At 44.0% G+C, this 26,074-nt stretch overlaps 2 protein-coding genes across 16 annotated transcripts in view; one reads left to right on the top strand and one right to left on the bottom strand.

The window, feature by feature from the left end:
- LOC132452644 (V-set domain-containing T-cell activation inhibitor 1-like) overlaps positions 1 to 1,625 on the bottom strand; it is a 39,955-nt gene extending 38,330 nt beyond the window's left edge. Inside the window, exons 1-2 of the mRNA XM_060045370.1 lie at positions 1,408 to 1,625; positions 1,112 to 1,174 (exon numbers count right to left, since the gene is read on the bottom strand). Of these exons, the coding sequence (XP_059901353.1) occupies positions 1,112 to 1,174; positions 1,408 to 1,477 (133 nt within the window). The 5' untranslated portion in view covers positions 1,478 to 1,625. The remainder of the gene's footprint in view (positions 1 to 1,111; positions 1,175 to 1,407) is intronic.
- LOC132452628 (NACHT, LRR and PYD domains-containing protein 12-like) overlaps positions 1 to 26,074 on the top strand; it is a 102,773-nt gene that overhangs the window by 59,789 nt on the left and 16,910 nt on the right. For 4 of the 15 annotated variants that reach the window (XM_060045332.1, XM_060045331.1, XM_060045333.1 and 1 more), the window contains exon 5: positions 6,030 to 6,143. In XM_060045332.1, the coding sequence (XP_059901315.1) occupies positions 6,030 to 6,143 (114 nt within the window). Of the gene's footprint in view, positions 1 to 4,557; positions 4,941 to 5,629; positions 5,727 to 5,838; positions 5,956 to 6,029; positions 6,144 to 6,288; positions 6,359 to 8,087; positions 8,317 to 8,681; positions 10,513 to 10,910; positions 11,085 to 13,444; positions 13,619 to 15,585; positions 15,760 to 16,035; positions 16,210 to 17,944; positions 18,119 to 18,291; positions 18,339 to 18,831; positions 20,202 to 20,262; positions 20,517 to 26,074 lie in introns of those variants that run through there. The other 11 variants (XR_009524431.1, XR_009524432.1, XR_009524433.1 and 8 more) reach the window with 11 other exon arrangements.

Below are 26,074 nucleotides of genomic sequence, written 5' to 3'. Positions count from 1 at the left end.
GAATGTTTATAAATGATCTTGAATTGCTCGTAAAATATGATCTTTAGACCTCTGCAATCTGAGAGAGTGAAAGAAGACTAAGGGCCCTATCTTGCGCAATTGACTTTCTACCCTGACGCATGTGTCACTGCTAGTTTGCAACTGGCGCAGAGCGTTCTTTTCCCTCCACCGCCACGCATCAGTAAATTAGGGAATGATCGTGTGCGTGTTCTGGCGCAAACGTTCCCCGGTGCTATTTTGCAGTTTCAGGAAACAATTCCGCCACAAACCAGGAAATACCTGGTTTAAAGTCAGTGGCGCGTTGTTCAGATGCTATTTTAAGGGCGCATGCATAATGTTGCTTGTGCACCTCGTGTATACACTTTGCCTCTCTCATCAACTAGCCACACATTCTTGATAAATTATTTGGGAAAGAATAGATGATACAGGTAATAAGTTGTACTTTTAAATCAATGCATCTGCAAACACTGTACAGCAAACATATTTTCTTGACAGAGACATCGTGTACAAGCCCATAACTTTTAGGATTGAGGAGTATTTGATCGTGAGAAAACATTGTTTTACCACGAGTGAGTTTTAAAAATAATGAATGAATGCGGGTGCGCGTGTGTGTATGTGTAAAATAATTAATGAATGCGGGCGCGTTTAAACACACGCAAACTAAACACGTAACGCATAATACAGTCCATGGCACTGTATATTAATGGGGGGACACATGCATATTAGGAACACAAGTCGATAACGATAATGCATACAATACTGGTACGTGGTTTCTTTGTTATTGTATTGCGTATATCATTAAATAGAACCACAGTTACCGCATATCATATGTGTGTTAAGTTTTCTTCGCCGAAATTTATTTGAGGACTCAGTATTTCTGTGGAAGAAAAACTAAAATAGCAAAATCGCCATAGAACCGCCCACAAAGCTACTTACATTTGGCGCATCTCACTTGCGTTTCAGACGGATAAAAAATAGGGACTAAGTCCTCTAAACTTATCCAGACGACAGACTTATGTTGCATGTATTTTGAAGAATGTATTTTTTCTTCAGTAACACATATTTTTCAACATAATGTCTTTATCTTTCCCGGTGTGCTTTCGTCTCTCACCTTCTCTCACATCACCTGACCATTCTGAGAACCTGGGTTCGTCTTTAGAGACAGCTTTGGTTTCTGTATGAGAAAAGCTCGAAATGAAATACAAATATTACAAGCAGAATCAAGCAGTTGTATTTTATATTATTATTTTCATCATTATAAGAGAAACCTAAAGGTTATATTTGAACAAAAAAGATTAGTCCGTTTGTGTTCTGGTGCTAGTCCAAATATCAAGCATAACAAACCAAACATAGAAGAAGTCTTGATAATAGGTTTGCCAGAGACGGTTTACATTCGGTCCAGCTTACCTCCCTGAACAATGACCAGCCCGGTCAGCAACACGACCGTCTGAATCACAACACTGCCCAGCGCTGTCATTGTCTGTGTCGTCCTCTCTCAGCTGTACCTGTTGTTGGTCTGCTGACAGGACCGGGACACACCAACCTTTACCTGGACTGATTAGACCTCCTGGCTGCCAGTTTATGACTTTTTATTGGCTTGGGATTAAGAATACGAGTTATGGATCACTTAATTATTAAAATGAGGTTAGGAATATAACTAAATGGCAATATTTATGACAAATACAATTTGATCAAAATAAAGTGATCACGTAAAATTCATCAATACACAGGATCAGATGTTATAATCCCTTGTGCCAAAATCCAAGGAAAACACATATTCAGAAGCCCCTGTCCAAACCAACCTTATAAGCACGCTGCTGGTGAAAAAACACGAGACAACTAGCCCAACTAACAGCAGTAAATACAGCAGTAAGCAGTAAGCAGAGTATCATTGGGGTTATTAAGTGGGCACCCTCTTTCACAGATGTTTCGTTTAAGTTAGGCCCACGACACCTCCTGAGTAAGTGGTTTGTTATATTACATTCAAACAAATAATTTGTGATACGATCTTTCAATTGGTATCTGTAAATTTAATTGGGATTCAAACAATGAGGGAAAATTTTATGTTATCTGTTCTGAATGGAGGGGCATGTTGAATAATCATTGTCAGTATAGGTGAGCAGTTTATAGGGTCTGGTCAATAAATAATAATAGAGGAAGTCCATTCTGGACTATCGATGGACTATATATATTTCTCAGCATTTTTCTATTGTAGATGTATTGATACAGTTTAATGTTTATTGATTTATTGAAAGAGAAATTTAATTGAAAGGGATTTTTGCTCAGACGGAAATAACACAAAAACTGCAGTGAGCTTTGAGATGACAAGCAAAATATATTGATTTATTTAAAGCAGTGATATTACGCCACCAGGTGTGAGTGTGATTAGCTACTACAAGCCTTTTGAAAATCTGCCTTTTCATGTGTTTTAGTGACATGATCCCAAGTGGGTGTATCCACCTATGTACGCTGGATAGATCAGTCTACCAGCCTACCCAGCGGACTGTAGCAAATGTTGGTTAACTATCCATCATACATCTAGGACGGGTGAAAACTCCCACTTTTGATGTCACTAAAAAACAGGAAGAGGCAAAGGGCTTGTCATGGCTAATCACACTCACACCTGGTGGCATTATATCACCCCTTTGATGTGATGTGGTCGCCATTGACTTAATGGGGACAACAATAGACATCTGCGCAGTTCGATTCCTCCCCGTGGTCCTTTACTGCACGTCTTCCCTCCTAGCATAATGTTAATAAACAACTCAGTGGATCAACTGAACGTTCTCGTATGTCTCCATTCACCCCTTCATCAGTGGGGAGGGAGGATATTACCCCACAAACAACAATGGAGTCTCCATTCACCCCTTCATCAGTGGGGAGGGAGGATATTACCCCACAAACAACAATGGAGTCTCCATTCACCCCTTCATCAGTGTTTGGAAAGGATATAACCACACACTCAACAGTGAAGTCCGACTTTTTTAACCACACACACATACAAAAAAACTATAAGTAATCAGGGGAAAAATATACAAACACACACTCGCATACACACATACAATAGATCAATATTGTAAATAAGAAACTGTTCTTAATGTTTTATCTGGAAAAATAAAGGTTAAAAAAAAGAATAAACACATAAACATGCGCACATTACCGAGTTACAATTATGTTTATTTATTTAATCTAGAAATCGCTGAAGTTCCTTCCTTCATGAAACATAGATAATATAACTGGCATCAGAGTTAGTGAGAAGCTTCTACCGCTAACCCTCCAACGTGTTTCAGGACATGAGTTTAACTTATCTAATTCATCATTCGTAGTTCAAGTTATGCGAGGGCGAACCATCAGTGAGGATTGATTCAACACCAGTAAGACACCAGTGAGACACCAGTGGGACACGGTCACCAGTGAGACACCAGTGAGACACCAGTGAGACACCAGTGAGACACCAGTAAGACACCAGTGGGACACCAGTGAGACGTTCTGCCATTCTTCCAGAACAAACAAAGGACTGAGGCCTCCTCAGTGCTGCCCCTGCTGGCCGGACCTCCACACTGCAGTCATGTCCAGTAGATAGACGATAGCCCAGAGCAGCGGGCCGCGCCCTCATTCTCACCACTCCCCTGATCCTCACCCCCTGAGAGGGTCCTAAACGCTGGGCCTTCTCTTTAGTCCTGGGGGGCTCTCCCTCACAGCAGAGGGGTCCTAAACGCTGGGCCTTCTCTTTAGTCCTGGGGGGCTCTCCCTCACAGCAGAGGGTCCTAAACGCTGGGCCTTCTCTTTAGTCCTGGGGGGCTCTCCCTCACAGCAGAGGGGCTGCTTCAAACCGACTGACTGATTGACCTCTGTTCAGGATGATGAGCCCCCCCCCCCCCCTTCAAGGGCCCCTAACTGGGCTCCTAATGGCTGCTGTTGATTCTGCTTTTGTTTTGTTTGTTTAATTATTATCAATTAAACAAAGTTCCGTTCTGTACGCAATAAAAGGTTGTTTGTGCTTTAACCAAGTACGACCCCTAGAGGGCAGTGTATCTAGTGTTGATTGGGTGTAGAGATGACACAGTCGGCATGGAAACGAAACACCTCTAACGTTGGGATTCATTCATTGGTTGAAGAGGGAAGGAGGAATGAAGGAAACAATTAGATGAATCCAATATAATACGTCTGTAAATAAACAGATGTAGGGAATCAGAGTATTGTTACTATTGTTACTCCTGGGGGCGCAGCGCCACACTCAGCACTCAGTGAACTCCCCTGCTATTTTTCAAAACCCAGGTACTACCAGCCAAGTTCTTCTTACCATGCAACATGTGACTTGAATAGCAACTAGCCTTGAATTAGCCTGAGAGGTAATAACTTACTTCCGGGTCTGTCCTGTCCCTGGTTTGATCCGAGGTGTTTCCGACAGCGTGTTTTTGGGGTTGTTGTCTTTTATGTCCCTTAACTCAGAAGTTTTCAAAATAAAAGTGTTTCCTAAGCTTCTCTTTTTTTCCAGTTGTAGTTTGATACTCTGAGAGTCCCAGGATTTCACCAAAGTAGGCTACACTACAGCATTACTATACGTCGACTTAGTATGGAGTCGAACGCGCCCGTTGCCTGGAACGCGTCTATACGTTGACTTTGTATGGAAGTTGCGCCGCCCTTTCGCTTTTGGTGTGAACGCGCCATTACTTTAGTTTCACTAGAATTTCACATAAACGATGTGACGCAGTTAGCTGTGGTTCCAAGCTCTTCCTCTTTCTGATCTGTCTGCCCTAAGGACCCAAGCAGCTCAATCTTTACTTTCAGAACCTTTGTTAATGTTCTGTCTCGCTTCTAAACACTTCTCTGTTGTTTGGTGAACACCTAAGTCTCTTTATTCCCTCCTTTCCTTGCATTTGTTATTCTATATTTCCATTCAACACGGGCAGCACACGTTTCGTCACGGAAAAGATAAGGTACCGTTTCCTGAATTCCTGTTTTCTTACCAGATGTATTCTAACTATATTAATTTATTCTTACTAAATTAATCTGTTTCCAGTCCAAGCTGATTGTATCCATGTTTGTGGTGTAAAATAGGTTTAATGAAGGAGTATGCGTCAGGACATCAATAACTAGTTTTACCGTGTTGAGGGCGATTATATACGGATCCTTCCTTGTATTGTGGACTTTTATTCTGTAGGGAGGTCAGAACGGTCAGAGTTTCATTGGTAACAGTTAAGAATTGATGGTTTGGAAGTGTCGGATCTAAAGGTAAATAAATAATTGTCCATAATTAAATGAACGTGTTAGAAGCATGTGTGTGTGTGTGTGTGTGTGTGTGTGTGTGTGTGTGTGTGTGTGTGTGTGTGTGTGTGTGTGTGTGTGTGTGTGTGTGTGTGTGTGTGTGTGTGTGTGTGTGTGTGTGTGTGTGTGTGATCTAGATTCGAGAAGACAGAGCATGATTAGAATGTAGCTCTAGACGGAGAGAGGGATAGAGTTTGTGATCTAGACATAAGTTGAGATTGACTGTGTAGTTCTAGACTGTGGGACAGATAGTTTGTGTGTGTCAGACAGAAGGAAGATAGGAAGTCTTCACTGAAGTCATTTCATGTTTGGTACTTAAAGAGAATGCAGAGAAACAATATGGCATTGTGTTTGTGTCCAGGTCTCCAGTCTACGATGGATGAGGAGAGAGAGGAGGGGGCTCCTACCTCTAAAACCACTCTGTCTGGGGAACATGGCCGCCAGAGCAAAGCTAAGAGGTAAGAAGAGGATCTCTCTGTCTGTGACTTTTGTCCTTCTCAGAGCTCAGCACTGATATCTCATGACTCCATCATCAGTCTTAGTAAAAGCTGTGTGTGTGTTGTGTTGAAGCCCAGAGCAGCGGGAGAGAGCAGACTCCCCTGGACCCAGCTGTGTCTCCTTGAAGAGTGACTGGTCTATGGATTATCCGCATAACTTTAGAGATGGAAATCAATCTATTGAGAAGAGGTGATGATTTATCAGATATTCTACAACTATATCTATCAGACATCCTTTAATCCGGGTTCTTGTTTTTATAGAAGAGTCCAGAAGGAGAGAGCAGACTCCCCTGGACCCAGCTGTGTCTCCTTGAAGAGCGACCGCTCTATGGATCATCCTCCTAGACTTAAAGATGGACGCCCCTCCAGAGAGGAGAGGTAGGAGTTTCCAACAAACTAGTAGTTTTACTGACTGATATTTACAATCAGGAAATTTTTGTATTAAAAATATACTGTGTGTGTGTGTGTGTGTGTGTGTGTGTGTGTGTGTGTGTGTGTGCGCGCGCGCACGCTGTCTCCACAGGCGACTCCAGGAGAGGTCAAAGGTTACCAGTGCTCAGTCTGTACAGCAGCATCAAGCAGAGCTGATGAAGGTGTGTAAATTAAACAAGACATTTGACTTCAGCTCTAAACAGGGGCGCCGTAAAGGGAGGGGGGGGGGGAATTCATCATAATCAAGTTAATATATTTATTTATTTTAATTTAAACAAACAAGGGGTTTGTTCCTCCATGTTTGGCTAAATGTTCAGTATAGTCTATATATTCCACCTCTGTCTCTTTATTGCATGGTTCAGTCTTGCGTGGATCCAGTTTTCAGCACAGAGTCTTCCACTCGGTCAGCTTACAAACAGAACAGACGGAGAACAGACTGTCAGTAGTTTGACACGTCGTCGTTGATGTAGAAGTCGGGGTATCAGAAACAGAGAGCTGAGAGGGAGGAAAAGGTCACCCAGTTTATACAAACAAAGGTTTTTATTTATTTACCTTCCTTCCCTATCAATCAAATAGTTCTTCATAAAACATGAAATTCATAAATATGAATCAATAAATGAGGGAGACAGGTGGATGACCCGGGAAGTCTGTTTATTTAGGCCTTCACAAATTTTCTTCTACTTATCAACTATACAGCCAGGGTAGGTCTGTGAATACTGACCCCTAGTGGTGAAAAGTAATAGCAGAGTATGAAGACAGTCTGTGTCTTTTCTGTCCCATTTTACTGAGGTGTTTAGAGCCAGTGTAACATTACTGGCATCTGACAAACTTTGGGAACAAATTGACCAAAATGTAAAACACCACTGAATTTCATGAATTTCTCAAGAGGAAAGCCTTTTGCCAGAACAGCAACCGTAATGAGAGATGTATAGGGATTTATGCATAGGGAATCATGTATAGGGCTGGGATAAAAGATCATTTTTTAAACGATTAATCTAGAGTTTATTTTTTCGATGCATCGATTAATCTAACGATTAATTTTTTCAGTTCGATTATCGATTATCTCCCCATTAATTGACTAATAGCAATTGATAGCAATATAGCAATTGATGTTGATTTACATATCTGAATGAAAAAAACATGAATTCCTTAACATTGCAATACATGTTTATTGCCTTTAAATTCCAAAATAAAAGTGCAAAGTAATGCATTCTTAGAAGTCTACGTTGCTCAGTCATCTGCAGCTGCTCTCGGGTGGCGCCTCTTCAGGTGCTGATGCATTGCCGTGGTGCTTGAATGGAAAGTCATCTCCATTTTGCAAAGATGTCATATCACGGAATCGTTTCCTTTTACATTAAAGAATTCCCATACTTTAGAGGAACGAGTGCGTGGAGCCTTGCACTTATGATAGTCTGAGGAGCCACTCGCGTTGCCACTACGCTCCGGCGCCGCCATCTTCGTTTTGGGTTTTTCGAATCTACGCACATTTTTCACGTCGACGTAATTTATGCGTCTACATCATCGATTACGTCGACGCATTGTCCTAGCCTTACTCATGTACGTCTTACATTCATACATCAATGGTCAATGACAGCAGGCTTAGTATTAGGTAATTAGCAGTACGCTACACTAGAGCTAGTCTATCAATCTATGGGTGGTCAAATGGATTTTCTAGGCTGGTGGGTGGTCTAGGTTGGAGGCCCAATCTATTATTTGATAAGGCCCACAATCTCTAGTGGTGCCCCTGGCTCGACATGGGCAATAAAAGCATATTTTGTGGAGCTCCAGTTTTCCCTCTATAGACCAGGGAGACATTAATCTAGGACTGACGCTTCTGATGTCCTCGGTTAGTTCAAAGTAAAGTTCTCCTTGATGTTTGTTCTGTTCCAGAGGGCTGAGGAGAACGCACACGCTTTTCTAGACAAGGAGCTGAAGAAGCTCTGGAGGGATCTCTTCTCAAATTACCCACAATGCTCAGAGAGTCAGAGGGAGAAGGAGGAGGAGCTGGATGATAAGAACGAGGAGCAGAGGAGGCGCGCCATAGAGGGAGTGGTAGACATCACAAAGCTCTGCCTGATGGAGATGAACCAGGAGGAACTGGCCGACAAGCTGGGGAGTGGTAAGATACTCATATATAGGTTAAATGGTTTGATCCAGATATGTAGGGTCATTGTGGGGGTATCAGGTTGAATGGTTTGATCCAGATATGTAGGGTTATTGTGAGGTATCAGCTTAAAGAATTGTAAACATTAAACTGCAGATCATTAAACTGCAGATCAACAGCAGAATTCAGTGAAAGAGATGCACCACTATCTTGTAATATCAGGTTAGCAAGTCACTGATACCACTGATACTCAACAACGACAGCACTACTAATAAAGTTATAAGATCCATGTAAAGTAGAATTGTGTAATACTTTTTTCTTTACACAAGTAATATTGCTTGGAAATATGAATGCTATGTTTCTTCTGGTTTGGGATTTAGGAGCTGTTGCGGTCCAGTGGCAACATGAACTCAAGGCTCATCTGAAGAAGAAGTTCCACTGTGTGTTTGAGGGAATCGCTAGAGCCGGAGAGCAGAGACCTCTGAATGAGATCTACACAGAGCTCTTCATCACAGAGAGAGGCAGTGGAGAGGTCAACAAGGAACACGAGGTCAGACTGATTGAAAAGGCATCCAGGAAAACTGCCAATGAGGAAACACCAATCAGATGTGAAGACATCTTTAAACCTGGACAAGATAAACCAATCAGAACAATTATGACAACCGGAGTGGCCGGCATTGGTAAAACTCTCTTAACCCACAAGTTCACTCTGGACTGGGCAGAAGGCAAAGCCAACCAAGACATAGACTTCGCATTTCTCCTCACTTTCAGAGAGCTGAATTTACTGAAAGGGAAAGAGTTTAGCTTGCTGGAACTTCTTCATCAGTTTTCTGTTGAAACCAAAGAATCAGGAATCTACAGATACGACCATGACCAAGTAGTCTTCATCTTGGATGGTCTGGATGAGTGTCGACTTCCTCTGGACTTCCAGAACAACCCGATCTGGACGGATGTCACCAAGCCGACCTCAGTGGAGGTGCTGCTGACAAACATCATCAGGGGAGTCCTGCTTCCCTCTGCCCGCATCTGGATAACCACACGCCCTGCCGCAGCCAATCAGATCCCTGCTGAGTGTGTTCACATGGTGACAGAGGTGAGAGGGTTCAACGACCCACAGAAGGAGGAGTACTTCAGGAAGAGATTCAGAGAGGGGACAATGGCCACCACAATCATCTCTCACGTCAAGAAATCTCGAAGCCTCCACATCATGTGTCACATCCCAGTCTTCTGTTGGATCACTGCTACAGTTCTAGTGGACTTCTTCAAAACATCCCAGAGAGGAGAAGAGGTGCCCAAGACCGTGACTCAGATGTACAGCCACTTCCTGAGGGTTCAGTCCATACAGGGGGACAGGAAGTATCATGGGAGAGCTGAAACTGATCCGCACTGGAGTTCAGAGAGCAGGGAGATCATTGTTTCTCTGGGGAAACTGGCTTTTAACCAGCTGGAGAAAGGCCAGCTGATCTTCTACGTGGCAGACTTGGCAGAGTGTGACATCGATATCAGAGCAGCCTCAGTGTACTCAGGAGTGTTCACCCAGATCTTTAAAGAGGAGTGTGGACTGCACCAGGACAGGATGTTCTGCTTCATCCATCTGAGCATCCAGGAGTTTCTGGCTGCCCTTTATGTCTTTCTGTCCTACATCAACACTGGTGTCAACCTGCTCTCAGAAGAACATCCAACCTCCAGGGAAGCTGAACTCCTCCCCCTCTACCAGAGTGCTGTGGACAAGGCCTTACAGAGTGAGAACGGGCACCTGGACTTGTTCCTCCGCTTCCTCCTGGGCCTCTCTCTAGAGACCAATCAGATGCTCCTACAAGGTCTGCTGGGACCAAGAGGAAGTAAATTACAGGACAATCTAACAAAAAACGTTCCATCCGGGCAGACAGGAAGGAGGTCACAAATCAATACCCAAATAGTCCATTACATCAAGGAGAAGATAGGTGGAGATCTCTCTCAAGAGAGAAGCATCAATCTGTTCCACTGTCTGAATGAACTGAATGACAGTTCTCTAGTGGAGGAGATCCAACAGTACCTGTCATCAGGAAGTCTCTCCACTGAATCTCTCTCCTCTGCTCAGTGGTCAGCTCTGGTCTTCATCGTACTGACATCAGAAGAGCAGCTCGACGTGTTTTACCTGAAGAAATACTCTGCTTCTGAGGAGGGTCTTCTGGGGCTGCTGCCATTGGTCAAAGCCTCCAAAACATCTCTGTAGGTTCACTCTTGGCATGTATTAACCATACAGCACTATACATATTACTAGAATATAAAAGTTGTAGTAAATTCAGTTGTAGTGCACTAAGAACATGTATTGCAATGCACGCAATACAATATATATAATACTAGAATACAAAAGTTACAATAACATACAACATATATCTGTAGGCATACTGATAACATGTTTTACGATACACACTATATACATAATTCTATAAAAGTAATATTATGATAGTTTTCTGTTATAGCATTTTTGTTAGTATCAACATTGTACACCTAATATGTAACTACCATTTAAAGATCTAATCGTATAATCATTTGTTCAACTATCAGAAAAGTCTTATCAAACATTTAATCACGGTTCTCAACATGTTCTGTTTTTTTGTGTGAAGGCTGAACAGCTGTAAGCTGTCAGAGAGATGCTGTAATGCTCTGGCCTCAGTTCTCAGCTCCAACTCCTCTAGTCTGAGAGAGCTGGACCTGAGTACCAATGAACTGCTGAATTCAGGAGTGAAGCTGCTCTCTGCTGGACTGGGGAGTCCACACTGTACACTGGAAACTCTCAGGTCAGTTTTACTAAGTGCAAACAGTTACACCACAAGGTTCGGTTTCAGAATACTTTTAACTACTGTCTCCTGGTCTGAGAATGACACCTAAATGACGTCAAACTATATCAGATAATAACTCAGTACCTTTGATGACCACATGTGTTAGAGTGGTGCCATTGGACATATTACACCTTGTTGTTTATGTGGGATGCGAAAATGAAAACATGAAAAAGTAATCCCAAAGTTGACTTTTCAATTATAAACACAAAATATAATATGCCTTCCCACAATCCACTGTTAACTGGTCAGTGGTAGTTAAACAAATGAAGTCACAGTATTTGCATCCATTCAAGTTTATCGGTCTAATTAAACCAGCAGCCAGATCAATGTTGACCCTGCGTTAGCTGAACCTCTGAAGCTAAGCAGGTGGGCTTGGATAGTACTGGATGGGAGACCAACTGGGAACACTGAGCTGCTGCTGGAAGTGGTGTCGGTTGGTGGCCAGTAGGTGGCACTCTTCCCTCTGGCCAGAGCATAAATCCTGATGCTCCAGTGCAGTGACGGGGACACTGGGCTGTAGAAGGTGCCGTCCTTCGGAGGAGACGTAACGCTGAGGTCCTGACTCACTGAGGTTATTAAAGATCCCAGGGCACTTATCTCAGAAAGAGTTGGGGATTCCCCGGGTCCCGGCTAAAACTGACCAACCAGACTCATTCAATCTGGCCCCCTATTCATCCCCCTGTTTAAATGATGATTAATCCCTGATTCATTAATCCCCTCACTCTCCACCTCAAGCTGGTGTGTAATTGATTGATTGAAATGATTGAAATTCTTTTTTGACACATGCACAAACGTAAGCATACAAAAGTACATGTCAAAAGGATAACACATAAAAGCCCATGGGCTTATTTCCATTGTGGTCCCTTGGTAGTGTAAGCATGTATATAGGTGTATGTAAGTTTGTGTGTTAAAGATAATGTACATGACAATGGGGTCAACAAAGTAAAATATGACATTCCAATCACACATTCACAATTCATGTGTGGTGAGCGTTCTGGCGCCGATTGGCTGCCGTGCATCACCTATGTGGATGCTACACATTCGTGATGGTTAGTGAGGTCCCCCCTTCACTGTAAAGCCCTATATGAAGTCAATGGAAGGGGACTTGAAAAGCGCTGCATGAATGTATAGTTCATTTCAAGTTCATAAATGTGTAATTTTCATAGGAAAAACTCAACAATTAATTTTTTGTCTCCATGACTGTATAAGGTCTTTGCTACGTCATCATTTTTTATAGATATATTTTATCTTCAGAACTTCAATTGAAGACATAAAATAGAGAAATAGGTCAAACAATTTAAGATTTAGAAATACAGAACAATATATGTAGAAATACAGAGCAACATAAAACAATTGAATATGAATAAATACAGAACAACATAAAACTATTGATTATGTAAAAATATAGAGCAACATAATAGGATTGAATATGTAGAAATAGAACAAAATAAAACCATTGAATATGTAGAAATAAAAGCAACATAATTGAATATGTTGACATACAGGACAACATAAATTAATGCGTCGAAATGCAGAACTTAAAACGATTGAATATGTAGGAATGCAAAGCAACATAAAACTATTGACTATGTAGAAATACAGAACAGCATAATTGAAAATGTAGATATACAAAGCATCATAAAACGATGTAGGAAAACATATGCATAAAAAGATAGAATTATGTAGGAATACAGAGCATCATTAAACAATTGAACATGTAGAAATACAGAATAATAGAAATCTATTTAATATGTAGGGATACAGAATAAGATCAAAGGTTTGAATATGTAGAGAAGCAAAGCCCCAGAGGGGTTTCATAGTCGTCCTTGATTTGAAGCCCGGTAAAAGTGTCTGAAGTCAGGAAGGGCAAGTGCCCTTAGTGTTTTAGGTTTTTGTAAATGAGCTTAAGCACATTTATGATGATTGATCAAAATAAAAGGTTGAATTAATGAATCAATAGTCTCACAGAAGGAAGCATTGGGACTGATAGAGCGCTGAAGGCCCTCCTTGGCTCCACAGCCCTCTGCTTCGTTAGGTCTGACTCTGTTCACACAGAGTTCAGGATCCCTACGGCCATCAGGGGACTGCTGAAGGAAGTTTGAATGTCCACGGTCATCTCCTTGAGCTCACTCCCTGATCCCTGATAGCAGCGAGGAGAGCGGAGGCGCTAGCATCACTGGACGTCCTCCCCTCCAGTGTGGCCCCATGGCGGCCCTGTGCTGTTCGTTAGCTACACCATGTTTCTCCTGTGAGCTGGTTGGATCTTTTAAGCACTTTTAATCTCACTTCCTAACAGGTTATTTTTATTGTGTGTGCAGGCTGAATTGCTGTGGGCTGTCAAAGGGATGCTGTAAAGCTCTGGCCTCAGCTCTCAGCTCCAACTCCTCTCGTCTGAGAGAGCTGGACCTGAGTTCCAATCGTCTGCAGGATTCAGGAGTGGAGCGGCTCTCTGCTGGACTGGGGAGTCCACACTGTACACTGGAAACTCTCAGGTCAGTTTTACTTAACGTGCAAACAGTTCTGTATCAGGAGACTATTAAAAAAGACTACTTGCCCCTGGTTTGAGGATCAATCCTAAATGCCGTCTAAATATATAATCGAATGACTCAGTACCTTTGCTGACCACGTTTATCAGGGTGCTGCCATTGGACATATTACACCTTGTTGTTTATGTGGGAAAATGAAAAGTTGAAAAGTTATCCAAGAGTTGCCATTGCATCTTTTCAATTATATACGCAAAATGTAATAATAGTTCCCTCCCACAATCTCCTGTTAACGGGAGAGTGGGAGTTAAACGAATGTAGTCACAGTATTTGCATCAATCAAAGGTTATAGGTCTACGTAGACTAATTATATTTTGGCGAGCAGCACACGCGCGTGTGTGCGTGCTTGTGGTGTATTGAGTAACTGCTTTAAACCTGGTCTCCCGTCGGGTCATTCCTGTGCTGCTCGCCACATTATAATTAATCTATGTAGACCTATAACCTTTGATTGATGCAAATACTGTGACTTAATTTGTTTAAAGGGGACATATTATACCATCTATCCGTCATACATCTAGGTGGACACGCCCACCTGTGATGCCAGAAGCTGCACAGTTTCAAAATGGCTTGTTATGGCTAATCACACTCATACCTGGTGGTGTAATATGTCCCCTTTAAACAAATGTAGTCACAGTATTTGCATCAATCTAAGGTTATAGGTCTACGTAGACTGATTATATTGTGGCGAGCAGCACAGGACTGACCCGACGGGAGACCAGGGCCCCGTTTCCCAAAGCATCGTCAGCCTAAGTGGTTCGTGAAGTTCGTCGTATGAGCATCGTACAGTTTTCACACCGTTGCGTAACGAACGTCAGGAAAACACTCGTAGCTAACGAGGGCTCCAGGGGTGCTCGTAGGGTGCTAAGAGCATCGTTACTATAGCCTCAGTGGAGTCACCTGCTGGACATTCAGTGGTATTGGATGTGTTTTATTAAAACACATCCAATACCACGGCATGTCCAGCTGGCACCATTTCGCAATGCCCCCAAAACAGTGGTTACTGCCAATATATTACTCATAGACTACTGTAGGATTTACAAAACAAAGACTCAGACAGAGTCAACAACAACAAAATTGATTGCAGCAATTTAAAATTCCACAAATAAATGCGCAGCCGAAATGTACCGATCAAACGCCACGTCCCAAGGCAACCCTCTCACAAGGCATATAATAAAATCAAATGATTCCATTGGTCTTGTGTGGGAGGTCGCTTTCGAGCTAAACTTGCTGTCTCCCTCTGTTTTTAATTTAACCATCGTGGTTGGTCTTCGTATTGATTAATGACAGAAGACATACCGTACATGAATCATGCTGAGACCAGCGGGTGTCGGAGTATCTCTGCAGGCGTTTTTTGTTGCGATTGTTTGCCATAAAGCACTGTGGGAGCTTCGGTGAGGCTGTGTTGAAGTTCATTATTAATTGGACCGTGTCTAGACAGTAACGAACATCGCTGAAATTTAGGTTTGCAAGATCCTTTGTGAGAATGATCGTACGAGCTTGGATCCATCGTTATCGGGAAACGGGGCCCGGGTTTAAAGCAGTTACACAACGCAAGACCCAGAGAGTTGCCTTTTTTTTTACACACACACACACACACACACACACACACACACACACACACACACACACACACACACACACACACACACACACACACACACACACACACACACACACACACACACACAAAGCCCTTGGTGGCGGTGCCGCTTCCCCCGAGCCTCCCAGGATCCTTTGCGGCTCCCGGACACGGTGACCACGGCCGTGACCACCACAATACAATTTACAGAAGAATAATGTATCATCCTTTTTATATAACTATCAGAAAAGAAAAGATTCTGATAGCTTACTATCAGAAAAGTCGTCTAAAACATTAAATCAGGGTTCCTAACATGTTCTGTTTATTGTGTGTGAAGGCTGATTGGCTGTCATCTGTCAGAGCGATGCTGTGAAGCTCTGGCCTCAGTTCTCAGCTCCAACTCCTCTAGTCTGAGAGAGCTGGACCTGAGTACAAATGATCTGCAGGATTCAGGAGTGAAGCTGCTCTCTGCTGGACTGGGGAGTCCACACTGTACACTGGAAACTCTCAGGTCAGTTTTACTCAAAGTGGAAACCTTTACAGCACAAGAATCTTTATGACAAAAAAGTAACAAAAAAACGTCAATAAAGACATTTAATGTAGAATGTACAGTTTACTATTTTTTATTATTATTATTCTACCTATTCACATGTAGTCAGGCTTTTTTAAAGCTTATTATTAGAATTTAAACATAAAAAAAATTAACATTGGCGTAACTTCTCTTTCAATTATGGAAAATGTTAAAGACATAAACACAGTAACATGATCTTTTATTTTGTGTGTGAAGGCTGACTGGCTGTCATCTGTCAGAGAGATGCTGTGAAGCTCTGGCCTCAGTTCTCAGCTCCAACTCCTCTAGTCTAAAAGAGCTGGACCTGAGTACCAACGATCTGCAGGATTCAGGAGTGAAGCTGCTCTCTGCTGGACTGGGGAGTCCACACTGTACACTGGAAACTCTCAGGTCAGGGTTAGGGTTAAATGTGTCTTTGGGTTTGTATAATAGTAAGGGATAATCCAGGACTAGGTGGGCTGTGATCTAAAAGAACAGACGACACGTGTCTAAAGCCCAGTTCAGACCAAAGATTAGCCTCGCAACGACTTGCAACTCGCAACTCCTTCCAACTCCTTGCGACGAGACGGGCTGCGACGTTCTAAAAATGGGGCAGTTCAAACTGCTGCACCGGGTGGCGACGTCAGGTGGTTTCCCTAGCAACTGGGAACGCTCTGGCACAGCTGAGAGCCGCAACAGCATCAGCATCACGCTAAAAAGTAGCCTAACTTAGGTTTGCGATTAGGTTGCTTGAGCTTGCACCCCAATTTAGCCTCCCGGAACTACACACACATTGGCGGTTTATTGGGTTTCATTCTGATGTAAATGCGACGGCTCCGCGGTTCCGGGGGGGGGGCGGGGGCTTGGGCAGAGGTGTTGCTGCGCTGTCTCCACAGAGACAGGAGCAGTTCTAACTTTGTAGAGAGATTTCTATTTGCAAAAACTGTTGGTTTATTTTTATTGATCCCCTTCGAGAATTTGTGTGCAAATGGGGGGGGGACTAGGCTATATTCTCGCCTTCCTACTTTGTAAAGCGCGTTGTAGGCCTGTTGCTTTTGGGCCGATACTGCGCCCATTCCTTGATTCGTTCTGCCGCAGCACTCCAAACAATACATTTTATTCCAATGTTCGTCAAATCCACTCCAATAGTGGTCCTGCATTGAGTTGAAATCCAACTCTAATGAATATATGGTCCAGTTTTAAGTTTCAAGAATATTTATACATTCCCAGGGCATGTTAAATGAGTGCATGCCCCGCCACTCATAACACACTTGTAAAATGCAGTCGTCAATTGATGGAATGGGTTATTTCATACATCATCACAAACAAAATTTGGATTTAATCAAATAAATTACAGATAAATAATACTGAAATGGCCACTTTTTGGTTGAACACATTTGAAGGAAATAATTACGATCCCCCAATGTTGACCTGTAGTTAGGGTTAGGGTCACACTGCTGCAACTCTTCCCCTGCGACGTTCCAAAACAGCCTTGTTGCGAGGCGAATCTTTGGTCTGAACTGGGCTTAAGATCCCCACCAGATTCAGCATCATTATTCATTTGTAGGCTGGGGTCAACATGTCAGTGGAGCACAGATGGGAGGAGGGAGGCCAAGAGGCCAGAGGAGGAACAGAACTTTAGAGGACGAGGATTCTAGGAACATCATTTTTATTTTTTAAGGGTTGTTTATTTTTGCTGTCTTGTTAGCTGCTAGTGTGTCATTAGTTAACAGGTTATTCTAGCTGACAGAACACTGGCCAGCTGATGTGAGGGTGAGGGGTTGCTATACTGTTAACTGCTAGCATGTTATGTATGTTATGTGTGATGTAACTCTGACCAGCTCATGTGAGGGTTAGGGTTAGGGGTTGCTGTCTGTATGTTATGGATGTTATGTGTTATATGTTTTGTAACTCTGAGGAGTTGCCATTAGTGTAGACATGAGGCTCGGTGATGGTTGCTCTAGACGGGCTGTGATCTGAATTAAATCATAAAGCTTTAAGTTGTCCTTCATATGGAATTAATACTTTATTAATCTGTTTACTTCAGTAAGAAATATTCTCTTCCAGATAGAATAAATAAGTGTGTGTGTGTGTGTGTGTGTGTGTGTGTGTGTGTGTGTGTGTGTGTGTGTGTGTGTGTGTGTAGGTTGTCTGGCTGCCTGGTCACACAGGAAGGCTGTGCTTCTCTGGCCTCCGCTCTGAGCTCCAACCCCTCCCATCTGACAGAGCTGGACCTGAGCTACAATCACCCAGGAGACTCAGGAGCTGCGCTGCTCTCTGCTGGACTGGAGGATCCACGCTGGAGACTGGACACTCTCAGGTATGGAGAGGACAGCTCATCATTCAGAGAAAATGTCTCCTACAAGGATTCAGCCCTCTGCTAGATGAAGTTGTTTGAAAAGGCAGCTGTAACTTATGTTGTGTAGAAAGTGATGAGACAGCAGATGATGAAGGTGAATGTTTCATGCTGCTCTCACTTTGTTTCCCCCCCAGTGTGGAGCACAGTGGAGTGTGGAGACTGAAACCAGCTCTAAAGAAGTGTAAGTGTCTGTTTGATTCATCACGAAGCACACTAACTATTGAGCTGGAAATTCCATCCACACAGCAGGAGGTGACGTCTGTTCATTCAGATCTTTCTCGGAATGAAGCTGATGACTGACATCATGTATCTTACATATATAAACATTACCATAATTGCTGTGATTATATCATGAGTGATGATTTTACAACATTAGACATAACACCATAATAATCAGGATACTGTTAATCATAATTACATGTCTATATTATATTCAAAAACTATTAAATTATGCTATTAACTTGTCGCTATTATAATAATTATAATATTGTTTTAATTCCTGTCATTACATTAGCTATAGCACATAATAATCATGTTAACATGTTTTGAATGATGCATGTGTTTCACCTTAGATTTCAATTAGAGCTGGTGATGCTGTTTATTTAATAATGATGATGATGATAATTATAATTAATAATATTGGTTTAGCAGCCTAATCATGTTCCTCCCGTCAGATGCCTGTGAACTCACACTGGACCCCAACACGGCCCACAGACGACTCTCTCTGTCTGAGGACAGCAGGAAGGTGACGCGGGTTGAAGAGGACCAGTCGTATCCGGATCACCCAGAGAGGTTTGACGTCGCGCACCAGGTGTTGTGTAGAGAGGGTCTGCCTGGCCGCTGCTACTGGGAGGTAGAGTGGGGAGGATGGGTTGATATAGGAGTGGCATACAGAGGAATGACAAGGAGAGGAGCGGGTAGTGACGGCGTGCTTGGATGGAACAACAAGTCCTGGTGTCTTGATTGTGATGACGACGACGATGCTGCTGCCTACGTTGCCTTTCACAACGGTAGTAGAACAGACATACGTCTCCCCCCCCCTCGCTCTAACAGAGTAGGAGTGTATCTGGACCGGCCCGCTGGCTCTCTGTCCTTCTACAGAGTGTCCCCAGGAGGAGGAGGGTCCTCAGACACACTGACACACATCCACACCTTCCAGGCCTCCTTCACCCAGGAGGTCCTCCTCCCTGGGGTTGGGTTAGATAAGAGTGGTTCCTCAGTGTCTCTGTGAGTGTCCATTGTAGACACACAAACGCACACAGACCCATTGAAAAGTACACACATGTAGACAGTCATAAACACACCCAAACCAACAATCACATATGTACATAGAAATTAACACACACGCACACACAAACAAACACATCGTTCATGACTCTATAAACAAACACACACACAAGCACACACAAACAAACACATCGTACTCTATAAACACACACACACACACGTACACAGACTTATTTACACACACACACACACACACACACACACACACACACACACACACACACACACACACACACACACACACACACACACACACACACACGTACACAGACTTATTTACACAGACATGCACTCACGCACACACATCCTTCATGGATCTAAACCCACATCAGGTCTGTGTGCCGGTGGTAAGCAGCAGGTAACATCAGTGTCTCTCGTGGTTCATCTCTCAGCCCTCTCTGTGTTCAGCTGGGCTGCTGAGCGTCAGATTAGAGGGGGCCGCTTGGGTCTGGGGGGTCCTCACAGTCCTGACGTTGTTGAGGACCAGCTGTTAGGGGGACGTTTGAATACCTGTGGACCCATGGACGTACCTGTAGTGCATCGGGTTGTTGAGCAGCAGCTGTTGGTGCTCTGGGGGGTCAACCCGTTCAGTGGAAGTACAACACTTTGTGATTGATTTAAATACTCCACTGAACTCCAAATGCTGCATTTTATTGGGCTTCTGAAAGGTTCAGCGTAAACCATGAAAGGAAGATCTTCCTTTGGGTTAAGCCGGTTGTACAAAGATTTACTTTCTAATGTAAAATGTGTTTTAAATGTTTATTGATGGTACGTTATTTTACAACAATATTTTATGTATTTTCAACATCGTTTTAAAGGAATCCAAAATCAGTTTATATTTTGCCATGCCTAACATGGAACGTGATTTAAAGCAGATTTAACAACATAATCATGAATGATGATAAGAGTTCTATGGGAAAGGGTAACAATTTTGTAAATTACTTTCAACGGAAGATCGTTTCTTTGTGTTCTTTTGGGAACAAGTCAACATGTTCAGTCATTAAAGATGCCTTATGATTTGTAATTGTTCATAAATCATAATGTTAATAAACTACTCAGTTTGTCAATTGAACGTTCTCGTGTGTTCAGACGATTCTTCCCGTTAGTTCAGTTGAAATCCTCCAAGTCTTCTGGAGACGTTACCTCCAACACAACAGTGGAGTCTCCATTCACCCCTTCATCAGTGTGGAGGGAGGATATTACCACACACACAACAGTGGAGTCTCCATTCACCCCTTCATCAGTGTGTGGAGATGTTATTACCACACACAACAGTGGAGTCTGACTTTTTTAACCACACACGCATATACAAAAAAAAAAGTAAGTAAAAAGGTGGCGAGCCTATCTGGCGAGCTAACCAGCTAGGCTCTGGCGGGCCTAGCCTATCTGGCGAACTCTGCTGTCTGATTGGTTCAGAGACAGCAGGCCTGTGGTAATGCATCAGGCCCTTAGATGGTATTTCACCTTACATGGTACAGAGGTTTCCTTACGTCCTCATCTCCTCCCTCCTCACCTTAGCTGGATGCACTCCTCCAGGTAGTACCACACACACACACACACACACACACACACACACACACACACAATTGTCAATCAAAATCAAACCATTTTCATTTTTTTCTTGATACATTTTGGGACTGATGAGGTGCTGTGATTTTTGTAGTTTCCCAGATTATCAATCTCTTCAATTTTGATCAATTTCTTTCTGTTAATACACAATACAGATATTTTGTCATTTTGAAAACGCAAGTTTCTGCTGACCTTCTCCCCGAAGTCGAAGCAGGGCGAGGGGAAGGTCATGTCCTGGCTGCTGAAGGACAGTCGACGGAGGTCTTGTGGATGAGGGCGTGGCCTCATTCCGGGGTCAGGATCCCCCGCCTCTCCATGTAGACGCACCCGTTGGGGTAGGAGCCCAAAGGTCAACAGGCTGACCCCCACATCCAGACCATTGTCTGCCCCCTCCGCGTTCAACACCCGGCTCATCAGACCCTCTGCTAAACACACCCATGGTTCTCAGGTTAGACACACGTCATACGATGACCGATGACCAACATTTCAGACGGACTACCTGAAGACTAAAACTCCATCCGCAGGCCAAATGTCGATGAAACGCAAGAAAAGCAACGGAGCTACGATGTCTGTGGATGCAGGGGTTTGACTCAGGGCAGAGCAAGCAGGGGCTGGGGGAACAGGAATCCATTCATGGGAGAATCGGGACTCTTTGATTAAGCGATACTTGATCAATACTTTCGACACAAATCAATACTTTCCTGTAGAGAGCTCTATATGAAAGTATTGATTTGTGTCTCTCTGACAACATTGCTCAATAGAGTATCGTTTAATGTTATGCTTACCCGACAATCGTCCATTTGCATTGAGGACCTGTAGAACAGAAACCACCACGTAAACCTTCCAAAAAGATCGAAATACCGTACCACAATATTTACAGAATCTCAGTATTCACACAACGACTTTTCATATCGCATCGTCCCGGCTGATTCCAGACCCTAGAAGAGACTGCGGTGGGCGGGGCAAGGGGGGACCTGAACCAATCACCTTCAGGGAAGCCAGAGATGGTGAGGATGTCCTCCAGCTGGACCTTGGCCTCCAGGGTCATCCTCAGGGTGGACGTGTTGAGGCGCTTCTGCACACACACACACACACACACACACACACACACACACACACACACACACACACACACACACACACACACACACACACACACACACACACACACACACACACACACACACACACACACACACGAAGTGAAGACTAGAATAGTTGATTTCTAAAATTGCTGGTTTGGTCATGTGATGTTTAATTCAAACCACATCGTATAACATTTATAGCGCCTAGAAGGGCTGCAATAGTAACTAGGGCCTCATCCTATTATTCCCCCTAGCCCTAGATTTGAGCCCTAGCCCTAGAAGTTGTGCGTTCCCTCGGAGGGGTAGGGTGATCCAATACTTAGGGGCAAGAGAGAGGGCCTATTTCCCCTTAAAGTCTCTTGGCAGCTCGCCAGCTCGGTACCTCACTTACAGCCAAGGGAGTATCACGTATGACCCAGGACACGTTGAGAACTCAGCAAGCGGCTATTTTTCCATGTTTCTCAAACTGTTATACATTATGTTAAATTATTTATCCGTAGACTGGATTTAACTGTACGACCTGAATGTGTAGGTTGTCTTATTTTCGACACAAGGGTGACATTTTCAAACGTGAATGAAAATAGTAGTAGGCTCCTTCCTGTAGTGTAGACACGTCGGTGCTGCGCGTGACGGAGGGGAGCACGTTCACTACGCTAATCTGCATAATATTAATTATAGTGGTGTCACATTTCATCGGGAACGATCTTCACTATCACTTCACTCTTTACTGTGGAGGGAAGTGTTCTCGTTAAGGGGAGAGGAATGGGACAGGGCCTAGTACTCATCTAACGAAGCAAGGATCAACAATATAAAGTCACTGATTAAAATACTAACAGGTAACTGTTGGAAAAGCGACGAGTAACTTCAATACAAGCACTAGTAACTCAAATGAGTTTGGCTTCTGGACGCAGTGTTCAAACATAGATACAGAATAGATGGGAATGAGCGCTGGTGGTGGGGAACAGGACGCTCACTTGAAGAGGCCTCCCATGATCATCATCCCCTCCCTCCTCCCCCTCTTCCTCCTCCACCACCACCTCCACCGCCTCCTCCTTCTTCACCTCCTTGTCACCCTCCTCTTCCCCTCCTCCCTCCTCTATGATATGTAAACGAGCGGTTATGGTGGGAGCAGGACGCTCCCTTGAAGATGCCTCCCATGACCATCATCTCGCCCAGGCGGGGCTCCACGGTGGGCCACGGGGCGTCCCAGAGAGGGCAGCTCGTCGTTGCTGTCCACAGCGTCCACTTCTGGTCGACCAACCCCAAGGAAACATCAACAATCCCCACAGTAAGTAAGTAAGTAAAATCCATTCATAAGGCACATTTAAAAACAGTTTTCATTGGCCAAAGTGCTGTACATGGTGCAACCAAAGGCACATAATAGAACACAGGCCACCTTATATATGTGGCCTGTTTTCAGACACTGGGTCAAAACCCAAAGTATTTACACAGTCAATACAAAGACACATTCAGAAACATCATGACCGGGTTTCTTACTTGCAGGAGTCGATGACGTACACCGCGTCGTTGAGGGTGATGCTGGTCTCTGCGATGTTGGTGGACAGGACGACCTGCAGGAGGCAGGGAACAACAACAGGAGATGGACCGGCAAGGGTGGATTCCTGGCAGCTGGGCAGGCAGAGGAGCACACGGGGTGGATGGCAGGCAGCTACGGGGTTGGTGATCCTGGGGCGAGGACAACGCAGAGATTTAAAGGTCCCATGACATGCCACCAGGTGTGGTGTGATTAGCCGTTACAAGCCATTTTGGAAATCGGCCCCTTATGACATCACAGATGGGCGTGTCCACCTAGATGTGTGCTGGATAGATCAGTCTACCAGCCTACCCAGTGGACTGTAGCAAACGTTGCTCATCTCTCCGTCACACATCTAGGTGGACACGCCCACCTGTGATGTCATAAAGGACAGATTGTTGTTGTTACCAAACATTCACTAGTGCCGAGACTGGTATCTACCACTGTAGTTGAAACAATGATCTGGCGATGAGTGGCTGAAGAACCGGGGTTTAAGTGGAGCAGAGATGATGACTGGAGACTGATGACAGGTGTGCAAGTCCCACAGGTGTGGAGCTGGGGAAAGCGAGGAAAGCCCTTGCCCAAGAGGGGGAGGCAGAGCTGAGCGTCCACTGGTACGGCCACGGCCCTAAGAGTAGGCCTTCCCCCCCTCAATGGGCGCCTCCAGGCGACCCAGCAGGTCTATCAGGGTGCACCTCATGGAAATCTCGGACCAACGATGCATCAAAGATGCATGTACACTTTATCGGAAATTTATTCAAATTAAACTTTAAGGAGGATCAGTTAAGTGTACTTTAAGATGAAAACTGAAAGCATACTTCAAGTATTACAGCAGTAGCATACTTATTCTCAGTATATTAAAGTTGAGGTTAATGCCATCCTGACTGAAATACTCTTTATCTGAAATATATTCTAAATAAACTTCAAAAAAGATCAGTGAAGTATACTTGTAAGAAGTATGCTGAATGCATGCTTCAAGTATTACAGCCGTATCATACTTATTTTCAGTATATTACAGTTGAGCTTAATGACATCCTGGCAGAAATATACTTTATCTGAAATATATTGTAAATACACTTGTATACTGAAACAACACTTTAAGTACATTAGCGTTGGTATATTTATTTCAAGTACACCTAAATTGAACCTAAAAAGATCTCAGAAGAAGTATACTTTTCCAAAAGTCTACCTAAAATATACTTAACATGAAGTATATGCCTGAAAAATTTACTAATGAATTATGTACTTCGAAAATATATTTTTAATACACTTCAGTGCACTTAATTTTCACCAGGGGATTTTTGATGTCGGGTGTTGGTGTGTTAGTATTCAGACCGCCAGCCCACCAATTTACACACACACACACACACACACACACACACACACTACTCCACAGTTGTGGGTGCATCAGAACAGCACAGCAGCATTAAGTCCTCCTGCCTGGCGTCTCTTCCTCCAGAGACGAATCCGCTGACCTTCATAATGAAATCACAGTACCACTCACATATTGATTTGGGGAAAATACATTGAATAATATTGTGTATTGAAAAATATCAGAACAATATTGATCATATTGATGACTCCCCCCCCCCCCCTCACTGGCTTCCCCCGGGTCCTCAGTTTCCCTCTGCCGCGCCTCAACCTCCTCCCCCTCTCCTGCCCCATTGGTCAGCTGGACGCCACGCCCCCCTCCAGGCGCTACTTCCTGCTGGACCAATCACAGCCGGAGTACTACAGATGACCCAACCGGGACTCTTAGGTTGTGGTGTTAGTTAGGTCTAGTCCAGGAGGTCGTGGTGGTAGTTAGGTCTAGTCCAGGAGGTCGTGGTGGTAGTTAGGTCTAGTCCAGGAGGTCGTGGTGGTAGTTAGGTCTAGTCCAGGAAGTCGAGGTGGTAGTTAGGTCTAGTCCAGGAGGTCGTGGTGGTAGTTAGGTCTAGTCCAGGAGGTCGTGGTGGTAGTTAGGTCTAGTCCAGGAGGTCGTGGTGGTAGTTAGGTCTAGTCCAGGAGGTCGTGGTGGTAGTTAGGTCTAGTCCAGGAGGTCGTGGTGGTAGTTAGGTCTAGTCCAGGAGGTCGTGGTGGTAGTTAGGTCTAGTCCAGGAGGTCGTGGTGGTAGTTAGGTCTAGTCCAGGAGGTCGTGGTGGTAGTTAGGTCTAGTCCAGGAGGTCGTGGTGGTAGTTAGGTCTAATCCAGGAGGTCGTGGTGGTAGTTAGGTCTAGTCCAGGAGGTCGTGGTGGTAGTTAGGTCTAGTCCAGGAGGTCGTGGTGGTAGTTAGGTCTAGTCCAGGAGGTTGTGGTGGTAGTTAGGTCTAGTCCAGGAGGTCGTGGTGGTAGTTGAGCAGGTCACAGGACCGCCTCCCTCACCAGGCGGTGCAGCTGGCTGGAGGTGGCGCTGGCGTCCTGCAGCTCGTCCAGGGGCCAGTCCAGCCGCTGGGCGCTGGAGGGC

The sequence above is a fragment of the Gadus macrocephalus genome, chromosome 23, assembly GCF_031168955.1.
Source record: "Gadus macrocephalus chromosome 23, ASM3116895v1".
In the NCBI taxonomy this organism is placed as follows: Eukaryota; Metazoa; Chordata; class Actinopteri; order Gadiformes; family Gadidae; genus Gadus; species Gadus macrocephalus.
Note: the sequence above shows the minus strand (reverse complement) of the source record. Positions and strands in the feature narration are given on the sequence as shown.